Source organism: Mytilus edulis, chromosome 12 (genome assembly GCF_963676685.1).
Source record: "Mytilus edulis chromosome 12, xbMytEdul2.2, whole genome shotgun sequence".
Lineage (NCBI taxonomy): Eukaryota > Metazoa > Mollusca > Bivalvia > Mytilida > Mytilidae > Mytilus > Mytilus edulis.
This window is the reverse complement of record NC_092355.1, coordinates 6,427,157-6,444,633: the sequence shown is the minus strand read 5'-3', so window position 1 is coordinate 6,444,633 and position 17,477 is coordinate 6,427,157. Positions and strand designations below refer to the sequence as shown.

Below are 17,477 nucleotides of genomic sequence, written 5' to 3'. Positions count from 1 at the left end.
GTCATTTATTCATCCCCGTATTTTGACATCATAAGTATTACTTGAAAAACCGTTTCTGTCTTCTTTTTGCAGATTAGTATGATCTGATGAAAATCTTACAGAAAAAGTTGCACGAATTTAAAATGATCATGTTCTAGATAGCTGTGTTATACATGAACAGCGTTGGTTTTTTTTTTAGAATTTAACCGCAAAATAAAAAAAAATGTTATGGTTATATCATTTTGACCAAAAAACTACCCAAACAGACACTTGGAGACGTTGATATTTTGATTATTTTTTTTATACATGTATGTCATGTTTGTTTTTTCATGGATGTCGAGTCATTATTCAACATTCAACATTCAAAATTCTAAGTTTTATTTTTGTTAAACATTTTTTTTAACAACACTCGTTTTAAACATTCATACTGCAATTCTTTTTCATTGAAAAAAAGTTTGAAAGTTGAACATGTTGAATGTTGAACGTCGAATATTGAACCAACTTGAATTGACAACTTTATACCTATAGGTACATGCGTTTAGTTATTTTTTTGGAAAACTTTTTGCACCTTTTAAGGTGGAGGAACAAATTATAGCCGACTATAAGGTATTAGTTTTTCTACTCTTTCATTACCCTAGGGGATAGTAAGTTCAATAGCATTCAAATATCTTCATTTGTATAAGAATGAGTAATATGACTTGACCCAGCAGCAAATAAGTGTGAAGGTAAATGGAAGACATATAACTGTAAGTCTTGAATGTTCACGAATTGTGTGCAATGTGTTTCAGATTGTAAATATAGTTTAAGTCTAATTTAATATTTTGGTTACGGAAAGATAATTGAAACGTGCCGAAGATTAATCGGTATTACTTCATGAGGATTCTGTGTGAAACGCAATGAGTACATGACATTATTCTCTCTCTTTTCATTTATAATTTAGGATGAACAATGGATAACACGTTTGGATGTTTCGGAAACAGATCGCTTGAAAATATCGTATCGTTTATTTGAATTGTAGAGTAAATTCTTCGCACGCATATCACGCCAAAATGAAAAGACAATAATTGCAATTCTTTTATAATAACAAACAGCATTTATCACGATTTCAGTTGTCAACGGAAACAAATTAACCCCATCATTTCTTGTATTCGTCAGTTACGATAGCCAATAAAAAAAGTCGTTTACCGATTTTTCATTTTCACCAATCCGTCAAGTAAAACGTATAATCATAAAATTGCAGGCACAACATGGAAGAAATTAAAAATCCAGCTATAGCGGAGTGAAACGAAGACGAAGAGTAAACAAATCTACGAGCACGACTATCTTACAAAGAATAAGCAAACGCTAATACTGGAATTGATTTTTGCGCACACTATTTGTTATCATAATACTGAATAATTTTATAGAAGATAGCCCTGGTATGGTGATAGTGCTATGCATTTTCACCCGTCGTTCAAATCATCTTTGATGAGTGAATTTAGATTAGAAATTCCTAGCCAAATGTACTGATCAGACGACTTGTATTGTATTAGTCATTGTTTCTAAACAATGATGACGCTCTAATCATGTTTCTGTTAAGTTCAGACACAGTCAGATTGCATCAGTCAACCAGTTTGTGTTCGTTACTTTACATTATTGTTCAATATATTTGGTTTCTTTTCTTAAGTGTCAGGGTAAATTTATTTTTTATGAAGTCTATATCATATAAACACTGACAAGCGTACCGTATAAAGTGAAAAATGTTATTGGCATACGATCTGACAAATGAATGTTGCTGCTGGGATATTTGAGATTAACAAAACATCACGTTTGACAATATTTTTCATCAAGGATAAACTTCATTCTTTTTGTGAATTTATTATGATATACTTAGAATAATAATCTTAATGTTTCTATTTACAACTCAAAACAATAAATATTGTACGTGTCATTTATGTCTGAGGGTTATATGCAATCACATGGTTTACATAACAACGCATAGTTTAATTTTGGTACGTCTAAACTCGTCTTCTAGCTTCATTGAATTACGCATCATTTGTTTGAGATGTCTATCTTTCTTTTCTAGCTGTTTTTCCATTCCTTCTTTCTGTTTGCGGAGTATCCTTTCTTTATCTGTGAAAGATTTTCGCATTTTCCCATCTGATAAATGCGCACCACTTTCAAACCAGGTTTTGAGCTCTTGAATTTCCTGCTGTTTTTTCAATATTTGTATAAAATGAGGTTCCATTAATTTTGTCTGTTCAAGAATAGCCATTGCTGCCGCTGCTTCAAGCTCTTTTTTGAAGTCTTCTGCCCTCATTGCCAATAACTGTTCCTTTTTAGTTTTTATTTCTTCATACTGATGTTCAGATTCTTCCTTTTTTCTTTGTATTTTTGACATGCGCATATAGCATTCTTTATTTTCAAGTTCAAGTTTGCTAAATTTTTCGTTATTTATCCTTTGTACACCACCGACTTTCTGAAGTGCTTCCCGTTTACTGTTCAATTGTCTCTTTCTATCTTTAATATGGTCCAGTTCATCATCTAAATGCTTGTTTTGACTTCTAAGTTCTTTTATTTTTGGATCGTAATCAGTATTTATTCGAAAGATCTTGTCCCTATTGCTAGCATTTTGATCATTAAAGACCTTCTTAATCGACATGTGAAGACTTTCGTTTGCATCTCTGTACAACAAGTTTGTGAAGCATTCATTCTTGTTTTTCGAAATAACTTCGTTTATTTTCCCCAAAAAGGTTGCAGATACTTGAAATTGTTCTTCATTAGAGTCTGGATTCTTCAGAGCAAAATATCTACCACTACATTTTTTAATATATCCGGAGAGTAGTGGTCCCCCGTCTATTATGAATTGGTCGATCGTACTACCTTCTCTTTCCAAATCTTCTATCCTGGTAAATACTATCATACAAAAACGGCTCATGTTCTTTCCAAATATGTCAAAAAGTTTATCAAGTGCTGCAATTTCTTCCGTTGTTAATCTTCCCACTTGCAGTAAAATAAGGAAAATGTGAGGCCCAGGAACAGACAATCTAATGCATCGTATAATTTCTTTTTGTATTTCATTAGGCGACAATTCTGTGTCAAACAGACCTGGAGTATCGACTACCACAAGTTTTTTCGAATGAATATCTGATTCTGCACGGCAGCACTCTTTTGTTACAGAAACGGGACTCGTAATTGCAGAAAATTCTTTCTTACCAAGCAGTATATTACCTGTTGTACTCTTTCCCGCTCCTGTCTTACCAATCAAAACTATTCGTATTTCGTTTTTGAAGCCTAAAACATAGATTTAAATGTAATTAATTAATGAGTTAAACTAAATTTAAGATTTAATGAGATAATATTCTCTTCAAAGTACCAAGTACACACTATTCAGAGAATCATACTATTTACATATGCTTAAGACTTAAGTAATGTCTTAATGAAGCTTTTTGTTTATTTCAAACTGTCTAGTAGCAGATATTTGATGTATATTCTGGAAAAAATGTTAAACAATCAAACAAATAAGTAAGTATTCCAAAATGGTAAGAATAGAATTCATGTAAGCGAGACGGAGAGGGAAACCTTGTTTCTGAATCCCTTAATATCAGTGTCTTTCTGTATTAATATGTATATGTTATGTACATAATGTTTTTAAATAAAATATGTTTTAAGTAAATTAATGCGACAACAGTTATCTATTTTGACGATTTTACAAAAAACCGAAGGGTTAAATTTGTACAGGACCAGACTCTGGCTCTTTGTTACATTTGTATCAGAAAAATTCAACGACTCCTTGGTACCAAAACTCAGAAACCGTAATTCGTAGACACCTAGGATTTTCACCAATCATCATCAATTCATGTGAAAAATTCTTCAAGTTCAAATTGGTATGTTGACCTTTGACCTTTGACCTAGACCTTTGTTATGGGAGAATCTCGGCAATCTTAATACTTACAGAAGTGTTGAATAATGGAAAATGTTTGTGTCAATAATGCGCAACTTTATTACAATTTGACGGAAGAGATTTGACCTTTCTGTAAAAAGCATAACACCTGTTTTAGGTTTCTGAAATGACAAAATTAGCTATTACTATTCAACCACTCGTTGGTAGGGTTATGCCCCTTTGACAATTAACCAATGTTGGTTGGCAACTTAAACTAAGAAACCGTAAGTTGTATCAATTCATGTGACCATGAAAATTGACCTAAAGTCAAAGGTTAAGGGCCTGACCTAGATGTTGGTCTTAGTTTGTAATCGCATTTACTCAATAACCGCTAGAGATTGCTAATAACATGTAACGGAGAAAATGTGTGTCTTGGCAAGATCTACAGTTTTGATTGGGTACCAGGCAATCTAGCATACATGTGATCCTAACCAAGAAGTAATTGCAACAAAAAAATCTAAGTTTTAATCTGTAGCATTATACGCAAAATAGGCGAGTGATATGAGAGCCACATTTACTTTTTCAATGCACCTACTTAAGATACGGCTTAATTATACATCACTGGAAAGCTAAGAATGTGTACATTCTTAATATCTTGGTCGTCAATAGCAATTATGGTGCATTTTTTTTAAATCAGGGTCAAAGGTCATGGGTGCAATTTTAATTCACGGATACTTCCAGGAGAAAAATCGAGTCAAAACAAATGCACAAACGAGTCAATAATAAAGGAATACTGTATTTCTGTTAGGAAAATATATTTCTATCACATATTATTTAATTTTGGTCGATGGTAACGGTAACGTATGTTACGTAACGTTTATTTCTGAGTCTTTGAAAAACAACAATTAAGTCACACATATGTATCTGAAGTCGCCCTTGCATTATTTAAATCTTATAATATCTCCATATCAACTGATTCCACAATTTACAAACAAATATATGCAAATTCGATATAAATAATCCGAAACAAAATATTTGATGCAAGGGGAAAATAAAACATATGACGTATTTCTGATTTCATAGAAAAGTCCAATGATGAACTGCACATTAAAATGCAAGAAATGTAAGGTGTCCTGTAAGTTTGAAATCCTGTCAACCGCGTCAAGATCAGACAATCATATGGCAGATTTTTTTTATTATTATTGTAGTGCAATATGTTGAGTGTGGATCATACCACAATTTTATTTATATCACTAAATCAGATATGATGATGAGAGTACTAACTAACAATTCTAAAATGAGTAAAGTGCTACTAGTATATAGATATAGAAAGATGTGGTATGAGCGCCAATGAGACAACTCTCCATCCAAAAAACAATTTATAAAAGTAAACCATTATAGGTCAATGTACGGCCTTCAACACAGAGCCTTGGCTCCCACCGAACAACAGGCTATAAATGGCCCCAAACTTACTAGACCTTTTTAAATTATTCAAACGGGAAAACTAACTGTCTAATCTATATAAAAAAAACGAGAAACACGTATACATTACATAAACAAACGACGATCAACAAATAGGCAATTTTGATATAAAGCATCACAAGGAAAATATGATCACTCATTGAACATCAAACTGTGTTTGATTTTACTTTGGTCGGCCGCCGTGTATCTTAAGATATATAATAAATCGAACAAAAATAGACCTGACAAATTACTTTGCACTTTTAACTACGCTGGTGATGATGTTCGGTTACCTTTGCACTAATATATTTACTTTTTAATAAATTGTTTCACATCTTCAAAGAAGGACAAGGTTATCCTAATATTGAACCTTTTATTTCTTATGTTAATATTCCGTTATCGTATAATTAAATGATCGAAACGTTGGACCAATGGAATTTCGGACCATTTAGGTGTCGAAATATTGCGATATCGGAATATCATAGCTTAATTTTAACTTGTTATCTCATCATTCTTATCGGTCAACATATTCATACAAAGACAACTTCCTTGGCATGGGCATAAAGCAGCACAGCAGAGGTTTTGCTCAAAGCGGACACAATATCTACTACAGATTGATTTTAAAATTGGGAATGAACATGAGGAATGTGTCAAAGAGACAACAACACGATCAAAAAGCTGAAGACGGCCAAAGACCACCAATGGGTCATCAATGCAGAGAGAAACTCCCAAACCCCGATGATTTTAAGAAAAGTTGAGATAAAGTCTTGGTCTTGAATGAAAAAACGATAACTGACGAGTAATTTGGCGTGTTCTAAAACAGATAGAGTGCATATACATTTATTGAAATTTCAATTGTAGATCCGAAAAGGTCAAGATTATAAAAAAATTGTATACAATGCCAAAAATTTAGAAGGAATGCAAAAGCATGCGGACTTACAGTTGAACATATTGTTTTGCAATATTTTAAGAATCTAATTCACTGAACTATTCTGCCAAAAAGAAGATATACACATAATTTCCTTTGCTTGAAAACCATGCCGCAATATTATAATTTTTAAGTAACTTCTAAAATAAACGTCAATTTTACAAAAACTGCACCGTACAATTATGTGACGACCAGGCAAAAATCAAAGTTGAATCATTATTCTTTCATTTAAGAAAGAAATTAGCCGTATGTTAAGTGGGTGCATTAAAGTCTTTAACCATACGTCTTTTTCAAATATTACACATGCCTAAAACATCCACGGAAAAAAAAAATTCCTATAAAATCTAACTTAAATTAAACTTAAAAATCATTGTTTTAAAATTCCTATGGATATGGGAGATAACCCTGCAAAAAAGCAGAAATATCAATGAAAATTGATATGCAATTATAACTTTACCACTCCTATTCAACAGAATGTATTTGATCCTGATATTTTCCCCGTCTTTAGAGTATAACAAATAACACCAAAGGTGTTTTCATATCTTTTATAAACTTACAACCTAGATTTCATAATTCATTAGTTGCCCATTTATTAGATTCTTCAGCAAGTCAAGGTGGGGAATCCCGAATAAAACTTATTTAGTATATGTGGTTCTTATGTGGTTTTAAGTTTCTTTAAACAAGGTAGTTGCTGAACAAATATAATTGACAAATATAAACAAAACCAAATGTTCACATTATTTTCAAAATGTTCACAAAGTCATAAATTTGCAATTTCTTTATTATAAAATTTGCAAAAAAAAAGAAATAAAAAGAAAAACCCATAACTCTTCGGTCTTGTACATTTCAAGAGCAGAAGATTATATAATATAGTAAAATACGAACTTATAACCTCACCACAAAGTATCATATATTACATGAATTTAAAGAAAATCATCCAAAAAACTGACAAAACAAGACGCATTTTTTGTTATCTCCCTTTCCAATGTTAATTACAATTGGAAATTGAAAATGCTGATTTGAGTTTTCCTCAGGTTAAATTTTTGGGGATTTTTTTTCTGGGTATATTTGGGGCTTAATGCTATATATTGCATAAAAAAAATTTTCTGTTGCAATTAGTTTGAGGTTGAAACTTCCATTGACTGTACTATAATAGACATAACTGGCCGCAAGTCTTTTTACCATATTTCTGTTCTTGATGAGTTATTTCAACAATACCCTTTAACATAAATCAAAAAGTTTGAAAGAATATATTGCCAACAATTGCTAAAAAAGAAAAAATAATAAAATACAAAGATGCAAAAAAAAAAAAAAAAAAATCAAATGTCGTCATAAAAATCAAATCTGCACTTAATAAATTTGAGGATAAAGATTTGAAAAAAAAAAATGATTCACAAAAGTTCTATTTTTTTTTCTGAATCCCCCCTTTCAATTTTGACAGTATGCAGCATCATCTTTGCTGTAAAATTGTTACTAGGAAAAATCTTCATTAGCATTTTTCAATTTCACATTCCGATTTTCCGGTTCAAAATGATTTAAGTATTTGTTCCATTTGTCTCAACTCTGCCGATTCTAAGGAGAGTAGTGTATTCTACCGAGGATTGTCAAATGGGAGTTGTTCATAAGAAAAAAAATGGTTTTGCGCCTCAGAGTGTATGAATTTTCAACAACAGTGTAAAATTCTGTACACTCCTGATTACACCAAGATAACTAATAATATTGCTGACTTGTAAGGTTGTTAAATATGAAATAAATTACTATCATCCAGTTGAGATATCAGGGACTCAGGAGATTGTAGTGGTCCATTTAGCCTTATTCTTGGAAGCTTAAGCTCGTGACTTGTCTCGGGGATTATGCCACTGTTTCCAGCTGACATTGTAGTATAGGTATCTACAACAAAGAAAACATCAAATATTCTCAAACTATAGTTATGGCATTTTTTATTGCTTTTGAGGATTTATCTAAAAAAAACCAAAACCAAACAAACATATACTGGTAAATATTAACAATTCAAACGAAAAAAATGATTGGCTAATTTATGAACAACAAATGACCGAATAAAAATATGTAACACATCAACAAACGACAACCAACGAATTACAGGCTCCTCACAAGGGACAGGCACATACATACATTATGTGGCGGGGTTTAGCATGTTATCGGGATCTCAGCCCTACCCAAACCAAGGATAATGGGATAATAGTACAGCATTTGAAACCCATAAGTTGGATACACATAGAATTACATCTTACAAAACCACAGAGTGGACCTGACCGAGTACTTGTATTTCGTAACAACAAAAAGACATGAAGTACTGATCTTAGAGTACTTCCAGTAACTAACAGCTAGTTCAAATCCAATAACAACTAATAAAAATAATTTATGTAAGACTTAATTATCAATCAGTGCAGATCCAACATCCAAAGGATTTGGTGTAAAGACGTCATAAACACTCAAAGGAATCCATGACCATATACAATGCCAACATACAGGTATCAATAGATTGAATGTGTATATGCATTAAACAATAATATTAAGTTAGCTTTTAATTTTCTGATAACCAATAAAAATAACATTTTATATTATAATTACAGCGTTGAATTAGTAAACTCTTAGCATTAGTTTATTTAAAGGATCGATAAGATTACCAAGATCGTTTCAAAATTTCCAGACACGGTAAACAGCATTTCTGTAAAAAAAAATGGGATGTTCCATCCCGTTAGAAATAAGTTTTTTTTGCTGGTATGACTAAACTCCAAAATCAAATCAAATATCAATGGAAACATATAGTAAAGTATTAGGATTTTTTTTTTATGTTTCAATGACGCTGCTGAAATAATAGTTGTTTTTAATGTTACTGTAGAAAGATAATGAACACTTCGCACCTTTTCCTACTTCGTCATAAACAGGTTCTTGATCATGTTCACTTTCGGATCTGTTACCTGATAAATTAAAAATAAATAGTTATTAGAAATTGTCATATTATTTGGTTTGATATACCATGGCCTACCATTTCATGTCCTGTTAGATATGCTCCGTATGGTGTAATTGACCTGAGAGCAAACATTGTAATTCCGGTAAAGTCATGTTGGTTGATTTAAAAATACCTGGAATGAAATCATATCGAAGGAAGACATAAAAATGCTACTGAAAATATGCAGATCTCACAATATTGAGAAAAGAATATCTGCTTCAGACAGTTTTCAAACTGTCACTCCCAGCTGTCTGCTGTCGGAATTTTGTAAAATTATGTACATTTGCCATGCGTTTGACAACATGTCTAAAATTATTACATTTGAAGCACTTAAATATCACAAAGAAAAGCTTTTTATGCTTTGATTATTACTAAAATCAACAACTTATAAAACAGAAGATGTGGTATGATTGCCAATGAGACAGCTATCCACAAAAGACAAAAATGACACAAACATTAACAACTATCCCGAAATTTTAATTTCCAAAAAAATATTCAAACCTAGATATTTTTCCTACCTGGACGTTTGATGTCTACAGTGCGAAGCTTAGTTTTTTTCATCAGCTGCCTTTTATTGCATACAACATACACCCACTTCATTTGGACGTTGGTGAAAAGCTGTCTCATTGGCAGTCCTACCACACATCCTTATCTTTATATAAAGACTATCCTTGCTGGTATTTGAGGAATGACATTTTTCTGTACCAAATGTTTTCGTGTATGTACATGATGTTTTTGACTGAAATTACATATGACTCAATTAAGCAATGTGAGTTAAACAATCCAGTTAATTCAAACCATTGTTCCACTACTTATAATAAATTGTTCAAATAAGGTTTTTGAAAATAGTGGAATTAATTACTTTTGGAGTGTCAAAAACTTGTTGGAAGTACTTGATATATATTGCATGCTTATATTGGTAATTTTGAATCTGTTCAAAGTTTTGATTTTTCTACCCTATATACCGCATTGCCTCATATTCTAATTAAGGTAAATTTACACACCGTACTTCATGAGCATTTAAAAAGTCAGAATGTGAATATATATATTGACACTCTTTTAGGTCATTTTTTAGAAGCAATAAACAAAAAAACTGTCAATTGGATATGCTTTGATACTATATCTGCCCTTGGAATTTTACCAGATAACAGTTTTGTTCGCTTTGGAGATGCCGTTTATCGTCAGGTTATGGAATTCCAATAGGGACTAACTGTGCACCACTTATTGCGGACCTGTTTTGTATTGCTATGAGTTACAATCTATGACAAAAAATCAGCAAAGATCCATCGAAACAACATCTGATACAAAAAATAATAATATTATTAAGAAATATCGCTTTTGTTAATGTTCTTCATCTCAAAGTCACCGTGAAACTTTGAACATTGAACAAAAACATAACTTTAAGTCTAATGGTTAAGCCCAAACATTTGTTCTTAAAATGTCCTGTACGAAGTCAGGAATATGACAGTTGTTATCAAAAACTGTGTTGCTCTGTATGTTCGTGTTTGTTTTGTTGTATTTCAGTGTTCTTTTTGTTCAATTGGTTCATGTTTTTCCATCGTTTATGGCCATTGTTATATTATTGTTCGTTTATGTGTGTGTTGCATTTTAACGTTGAGTCGTTTGTGTTTTCTCTTATTTTTGAGATATTCAGATAAGACGTGGCACGGTACTTGTCTATCCCAAATTCATGTATTTGGTTTTCATGTTATATTTGTTATTCTCGTGGTGTTTTGTCTGATGCTTGGTCCGTTTCTGTCTGTGTTACGTTTCGGTGTTATGTCGTTGTTCTCCTCTTATATTTAATGCGTTTCCCTCGGTTTTAGTTTGTCACCCCGATTTTGTTTTTTGTCCATGCATTAATGAGTTTTGAACAGCGGTATACTACTGTTGCCCTTATTTATAATTTGTAACCCTGATTTAGTTTTCTTTCTAACGAGTTCTGACTTTTGAACACTTGAATTCTACTATTGCCTATATTTCGATGTAACATCATCAAATAAAAACAGGTTAAACAGAACAATTTGGAAAAAAGTACAAGTTTGAAGCAAAATAGTTTCTAAATATAAGTGTAAATATTAAACTTTTTTTTTGAAAGTTTAATTTTTTCCTGACTTGGTACAGGCATTTTCAAATGTAGAAAATGGTGGATTCAACCTGGTTTTATAGCGCTAAACCTCTAACTTTGTTGACAGTCTCATCAAATTCCGTGTACAATGATGCGAAAGATGTAGTACTTAAACTGGCATACAAATGAAGAATGATGTTGCAAACATTTGAGAAGATCCAAATCCCTCATAAGAAACATAGTTACTTATATGGCGTTATATGGCGTTGTCAGTTATTTTCTACTGATGAGTTTTATGTTAACCCCTATTCTATAAATGATCATACACTGAAAGCACGGAGAAACATTTCACGGCTACCACACATTACGAGACATAAAGGCCTATAGAATTTGATATAATATCCATTCGTTTTACCTGATACGGATCTCTTCATTTGAAAGATAAAAGATGAATTCTGCAAAATTTTATGAAAAGTGCAAATTATACAAAGACTTATATAGAAAAATTGAGAATGGAAATGGGGAATGTGTCAAAGAGACAACAACCCGACCAAATAAAATAAAAAAAAAAAAAAAACAACAGCAGAAGGTCACCAACAGGTCTTCAATGTAGCGAGAAATTCCCGCACCCGGAGGCGTCCTTCAGCTGGCCCCTAAACAAATATATACTAGTTCAGTGATAATGAACGCCATACTAATTTCCAAATTGTACACAAGAAACTAAAATTAAAATAATACAAGACTAACAAAGGCCAGAGGCTCCTGACTTGGGACAGGCGCAAAAATGCGGCGGGGTTAAACATGTTTGTGAGATCTCAACCCTCCCCCTATACCTCTAACCAATGTTGAAAAGTAAACGCATAACAATACGTACAATAAAATTCAGTTCAAGAGAAGTCCGAGTCTGATGTCAGAAGATGTTACCAAAGAAAATAAACAAAATGACAATAATACAAAAATAACAACAGACTACTAGCAGTTAACTGACATGCCAGCTCCAGACTTCAATTAAACTGACTGAAAGATTATGATTTCATCATATGAACATCAGGCACAATCCTTCCCGTTAGGGGTTTAGTATCATACCATCATTACATATATGAGAAGAACAAAACCCGTGTCATGCCAACAATGTTTTTAGAATAAATGTGTTTAGTTCCGACGCAAAGACCTTATCAGTGACTCAATATTAACGCCAAAATATGCAATCTTTAATGACTTGACAACAGTATCGTAATTATATCCCTTCTTAATAAGTCTATTCAAAGGTTTTGTAAGTTTCTGAGGTGAATACTGACACCTTTGTGCTTGATAAAGAATATTTCCATAAAAAATTGGATGTGAAATACCTGAAATTCATGATGGTTTTAAAACTGAATACTTAAAGTAAACCTATCGGTTTAAAAACATCAATATATACATTACCTTTGTTTGTTGTATTCTCATCTCCTTCGTCACTCTCCATATGAATAGGGGTAATATAACCTGAAAAGATACACCAAAATGTAATTGTGTCTGTCCGTCTGTTTGTCCCTATTGTATTGTGTATTTTCTAAGCAGCATACTTTTTTTCTTGAATCACCTTGCCTTACTATGTAACACATACGTTTCGCTGAATTAGACACTAAAGTGAAAATAGCAGTAACGTTTTCTATTGTTTAATTATCAAATGAAGTCATATAGAATTTGGTACATTTCCGATAGATAAATCACGTAAGAAAAAAACCCAGGATTTATTAAATGAAGGCAACTTCTTGGACATATCTTTTTGATCAAGGCCAATATCTTAAAAGAAAATTTACTTATATTGGCACAAATGTGAATTTCTTTCCAATTGATCTTTACTTCTACCCTGTGTTTAGTGTTTCGTAAAAAAACAAAAAAGGCAACATTCCATCATTAAATAAACAATCTAAATAAAATAAATTAATATTTAAATTGATCAATTGAATACGTTCGAATATTAGGTATTCACAAAGCAATATCATCTATGAAACATTACTTATTCTGTCAAGCTATTTGTATCTTAATTATGACGTTATAGTTATCGAACAACAAAAGACAAACTACTAAGAAAAATAATAGAGTAGGTATGATAAGGCCAGATGATTTGACATGATGAATTAAAAAAATTAAATCTACCGAATTCCTTTTATATGTTTAGTTTTGATGTTATATTTGTTATTGTCATTGGATTTTGTCGAATGTCTTAACATTTGTAGTTGTAAATCTTATTTTTTTTCTGTTATATTCGTGTGTTATGGTAAATAAAGGCAACAGTAGTATACCGCTGTTTAAAACTCATAAATCCATGGACAAAAAACAAAATCGGGGTAACAAACTAAAACCGAGGGAAACGCATTAAATATAAGAGGAGAACAACGACATAACACCGAAACGTAACACACACAGAAACGGACCAAGCATCAGACAAAACACCACGAGAACAACAAATATAACATGAAAACCAAATACATGAATTTGGGATAGACAAGTACCGTGCCACGTCTTATCTCAATATCTCAAAAATAAGAGAAAACACAAACGACTCAACGTTAAAATGCAACACACACATAAACGAACAATAATATAATAATGGCCATCTTCCTGACTTGGTACAGGACACTTTTAAAGGGGGAATAAAAGTGGTGGGTTGAACCTGGTTTTGTGGCATGCCAAACCTCGCACTTTAATGGCAAAGTTAAATATAACATTGAAATGACAACATAATATTACCGGACTACAATACAAATAAATAGGAAAATATATTAGACAAAGAAAAACATGATTAATATATAACAAAAAGCATCAGGTTTAAAATTCAATACGCCAAAAACGTGCCTTGTCCACACAGGACTTACAAGTGACGCCCAGATATAAAAGATCGAAAGTGAAAAAAGTACAAAGTTGTATAGCACTGGAGATCAAAAGTTGAAAAGGTTTCGCCAAATACGGCATTGTTTTTATGGCCGGGATAAGAACATTCTTATTATATAGAACAATTCATGCTTTTGCAAACAGTAAATTTTATCAAATGAATATGAAAGAGATATACATAAAGAAACTGAAGTATTAACTAATTACAGAAAACTAAACCCGAATACATAACGCCCAGATATAAAAGATCGAAAGTGAAAAAGGTACAAAGTTGTACAGCACTGAAGATCAAAAGTTGAAAAGGTTTTGCCAAATACGGCATTGTTTTAATGCCCGGGATAAGAACATCCTTATTATATAGAACAATTCATGCTATTGCAAACAGTTAATTTTAACAAATGAATATGAAAGAGATATAAATAATGAAACTGAAGTATTAACTAATTACAGAAAACTAAACCCGAATACATAATGCTACAAAAGTTTAACACAGAATAGACACACCCGAATCAGTCCAGGCGTCAACGTAAATACAAAAATGTGACGTCACATACGATGGTGAAAAGGTACAAACGTTATGCCACATTTGAATTTATGAAATTTAGAAACAGCATGACGTCACATATGAAAAACTATCAAAGTGAGATAGAATTAGGATTGATTTAAGATTATATCAGAACTAAATACTGATAATTCATTTAAACAAAATGCATATTGCAATACTTATTAATAGCAATAACTGTAATGTATATATGTCCAGTTTGTTATGAATCCAACTTCAAACGTAGGGAATCGTACAAAATTTAATATAATTAATAAAGGCGGTGATTAATTTTTCTATCCGTAACACCTAAATATAATAAAAAGACGTCAACACATTTGACAAAATCCGATGAGAATTACAAATATAACATTAAACATGTAAACTAAATACATGAATTTGGGATAAACAAGTACAGAAACACGTCTTATAGTAATGCGAATTCACATTCAGCAAAACAGTCACAATCGGGAATAAATCACGTTTGGTAATTAAAAGATTAGACGACATAATGACAAACCACAATCTACCATGTGGTAAAAATGTCCTTAGCTAGTTTGGTTAAAGAGACATCATATGGATCCACCAATTCGTGATGGTGTCCATAAAATTTACGGAGTGTCAATTTTAATCTGTCCTCCTCATAACTTTGTTGGAGCAGTTTCTGCGTAAGGAGAACACTCCTGTATATGAAGTCCGTATAGTGTGAACAAGCACGTGAATAACGTATCAATTGTGATATGTAAACACCATACGAATAGGCAGAGGTATGTTACTGCTGAGAAATGGGAAATTGATAATTGGGAAGTTGAAATCGTCCCGTTTATCATAGATTTTCGTGTGAAGTCGTCCATCTACGTCAATATTGAGGAAAAGATCAAGGTATGAAGCAGTCCTTCTAGTATTAGTAGTATCCTTAATTTCAAGTTCACTGGGATATATGAGATGTAAGTATTGGCTGAAGTATGGGTTGTTCAATGATAAAACATCATCAATATATCGGAAAGTAAAATTAAAGAATTTCGCAAGGTGCTTTTTCTTTTTGTCTTTTAGAAGGTTCTGAATAAATTCTGCTTCATACGAATACAAAAACAAATCAGCCAGCAGGGGTGCACAATTAGTACCCATTGGAATACCGACTGTCTGTTGAAATATAAATCCTCCAAACTCAACAAATATATTATCGATCAATAAGTCCAGCATTTTAATAATATCATCTTCAGTATATTTTCTGGAAGATTCAGTGTGATTCTTCACAAAATATGAATTATTGTATCCCAAAACAAGAAATTTGTATCTACGATTCCCACAGTAAAGACAGTTATTCATCCAATTCATTAATAAGATTTTAGTTTGGATCAACGAAATTTACACGATATTTTTGATTAACAGTTTGATTCAGAAGAAACACCGACATAGCTAGATAATGCAATTAATTATCTAATCACTTCTACAATTTGATATTAATTTGTATTGTAATTTTCACTGCTATTAATCAATGTTAGATACGTCATACAAATCTAATCTTGAATTCCATCCAAATTCTTTCTTAATTCTAGAACTCGTTTTTGTAATTCAAATGTGACGTCTCTGAGGCGTTGCACTGGCTTGGCTAACACGGCTGTGTATTTTTTTTTAATGTATCCGTTCTAATTCTAAAGCTAGTCACCCCTTCAGTTTAATCATGTATATCTATTATATAGTCATTTTATAAATTGACTGTTTTCAAAAGTATGAATTATTTTTTAAAATAAGGATGTTCTTGTCCCAGGCGGATAACCCTTGTCGTATTGGTCACAACTGTTTTGGATATGTTTGGTCCTCAATTACTATTCAACGTTGTTCTTGTTTTTGCTTTCAAACTTTTTCCATCTGAGCTTTACTGGGAAGCCTTGTGTGGATGTAACGCACGTCTGGCGTATTCAATTGTTTAAACCGGTACCTTTTGTCGGCTGTTATTCGTTTGTTTCTCTGTCCTGTATTTTCTCAAATTGTTTTTTGTATTGTAGTCCTGTCGTGTTGTGTTGTCATTTTAATGTTATAATTATCATTGCCTTTACAGCGAAAGGTTTAGCATGCCACCAAACCAGGTTCAACCCACTATCTTTTTTCTTAAAATGACCTGTACCAAGTCAGGAAAATAGCCATTGTTATATAATAGTTCGTTTCTGTGTGTGTTATATTTTAATAATGTTTTTGTGTTGTAGTTCTCTTATATTGGATGCGTTGCCCTCGGTTTTAGTTCGTAACCCGGATATGTTTTTTTCTCTATCGATTTATGAATTACAAACACCAGTATACTACTGTTGCCTTTATTTATATGTTTTCATGGGGATGATTATTTTTGAATTATGGTTCAGAGCCTCAGACTTCTAGGACTTATTACAAAAAAGAAAAAAAGAAAAAAAGAGAGACATAAATAACCTTCTTTGAAGAACATTAAGATTAAGAGATAAGCACAGAACTTACCTATCAAGATATAAGCTACTGAATGTATACAAAAATAAAAAGAATGTATAAGGAAAAGACCCTTATTCGCGTAACTTGTGTTAAGGCGAAGTATACGTAATTGCACGCCTCTAGCGGAAATCGGGATACAAAACGTGCGTCGTTAGTTACGCAAGTTATCTCCCTTACTCCAAGAACGGGAAATGGGCACATGGAAGAGAAATCCGGGGAGAAATCATCAATTCATTGACTTTGTGTGGTCTATTGTGTACTCAAATAAGTATTCCTGTGCTATCTATAAATTTCAAAGAAATAATCAGACTCCAATCAGCAATTTTA

The 17,477-nt window shown here is 32.2% G+C and overlaps 1 protein-coding gene across 1 annotated transcript in view; it reads right to left on the bottom strand.

Annotated features, from left to right (window-relative positions):
- Positions 1-1,836: 1,836 nt before the first annotated feature.
- The window catches only part of LOC139497380 (uncharacterized), a gene marked incomplete in the record, with an annotated part of 47,755 nt that continues 32,114 nt past the window's right edge, over positions 1,837-17,477 (bottom strand). Inside the window, 4 exon segments of the mRNA XM_071285592.1 lie at positions 1,837-3,252; positions 7,989-8,120; positions 9,116-9,172; positions 12,698-12,729. Coding sequence (XP_071141693.1) covers positions 1,943-3,252; positions 7,989-8,120; positions 9,116-9,172; positions 12,698-12,729 — 1,531 coding nt within the window.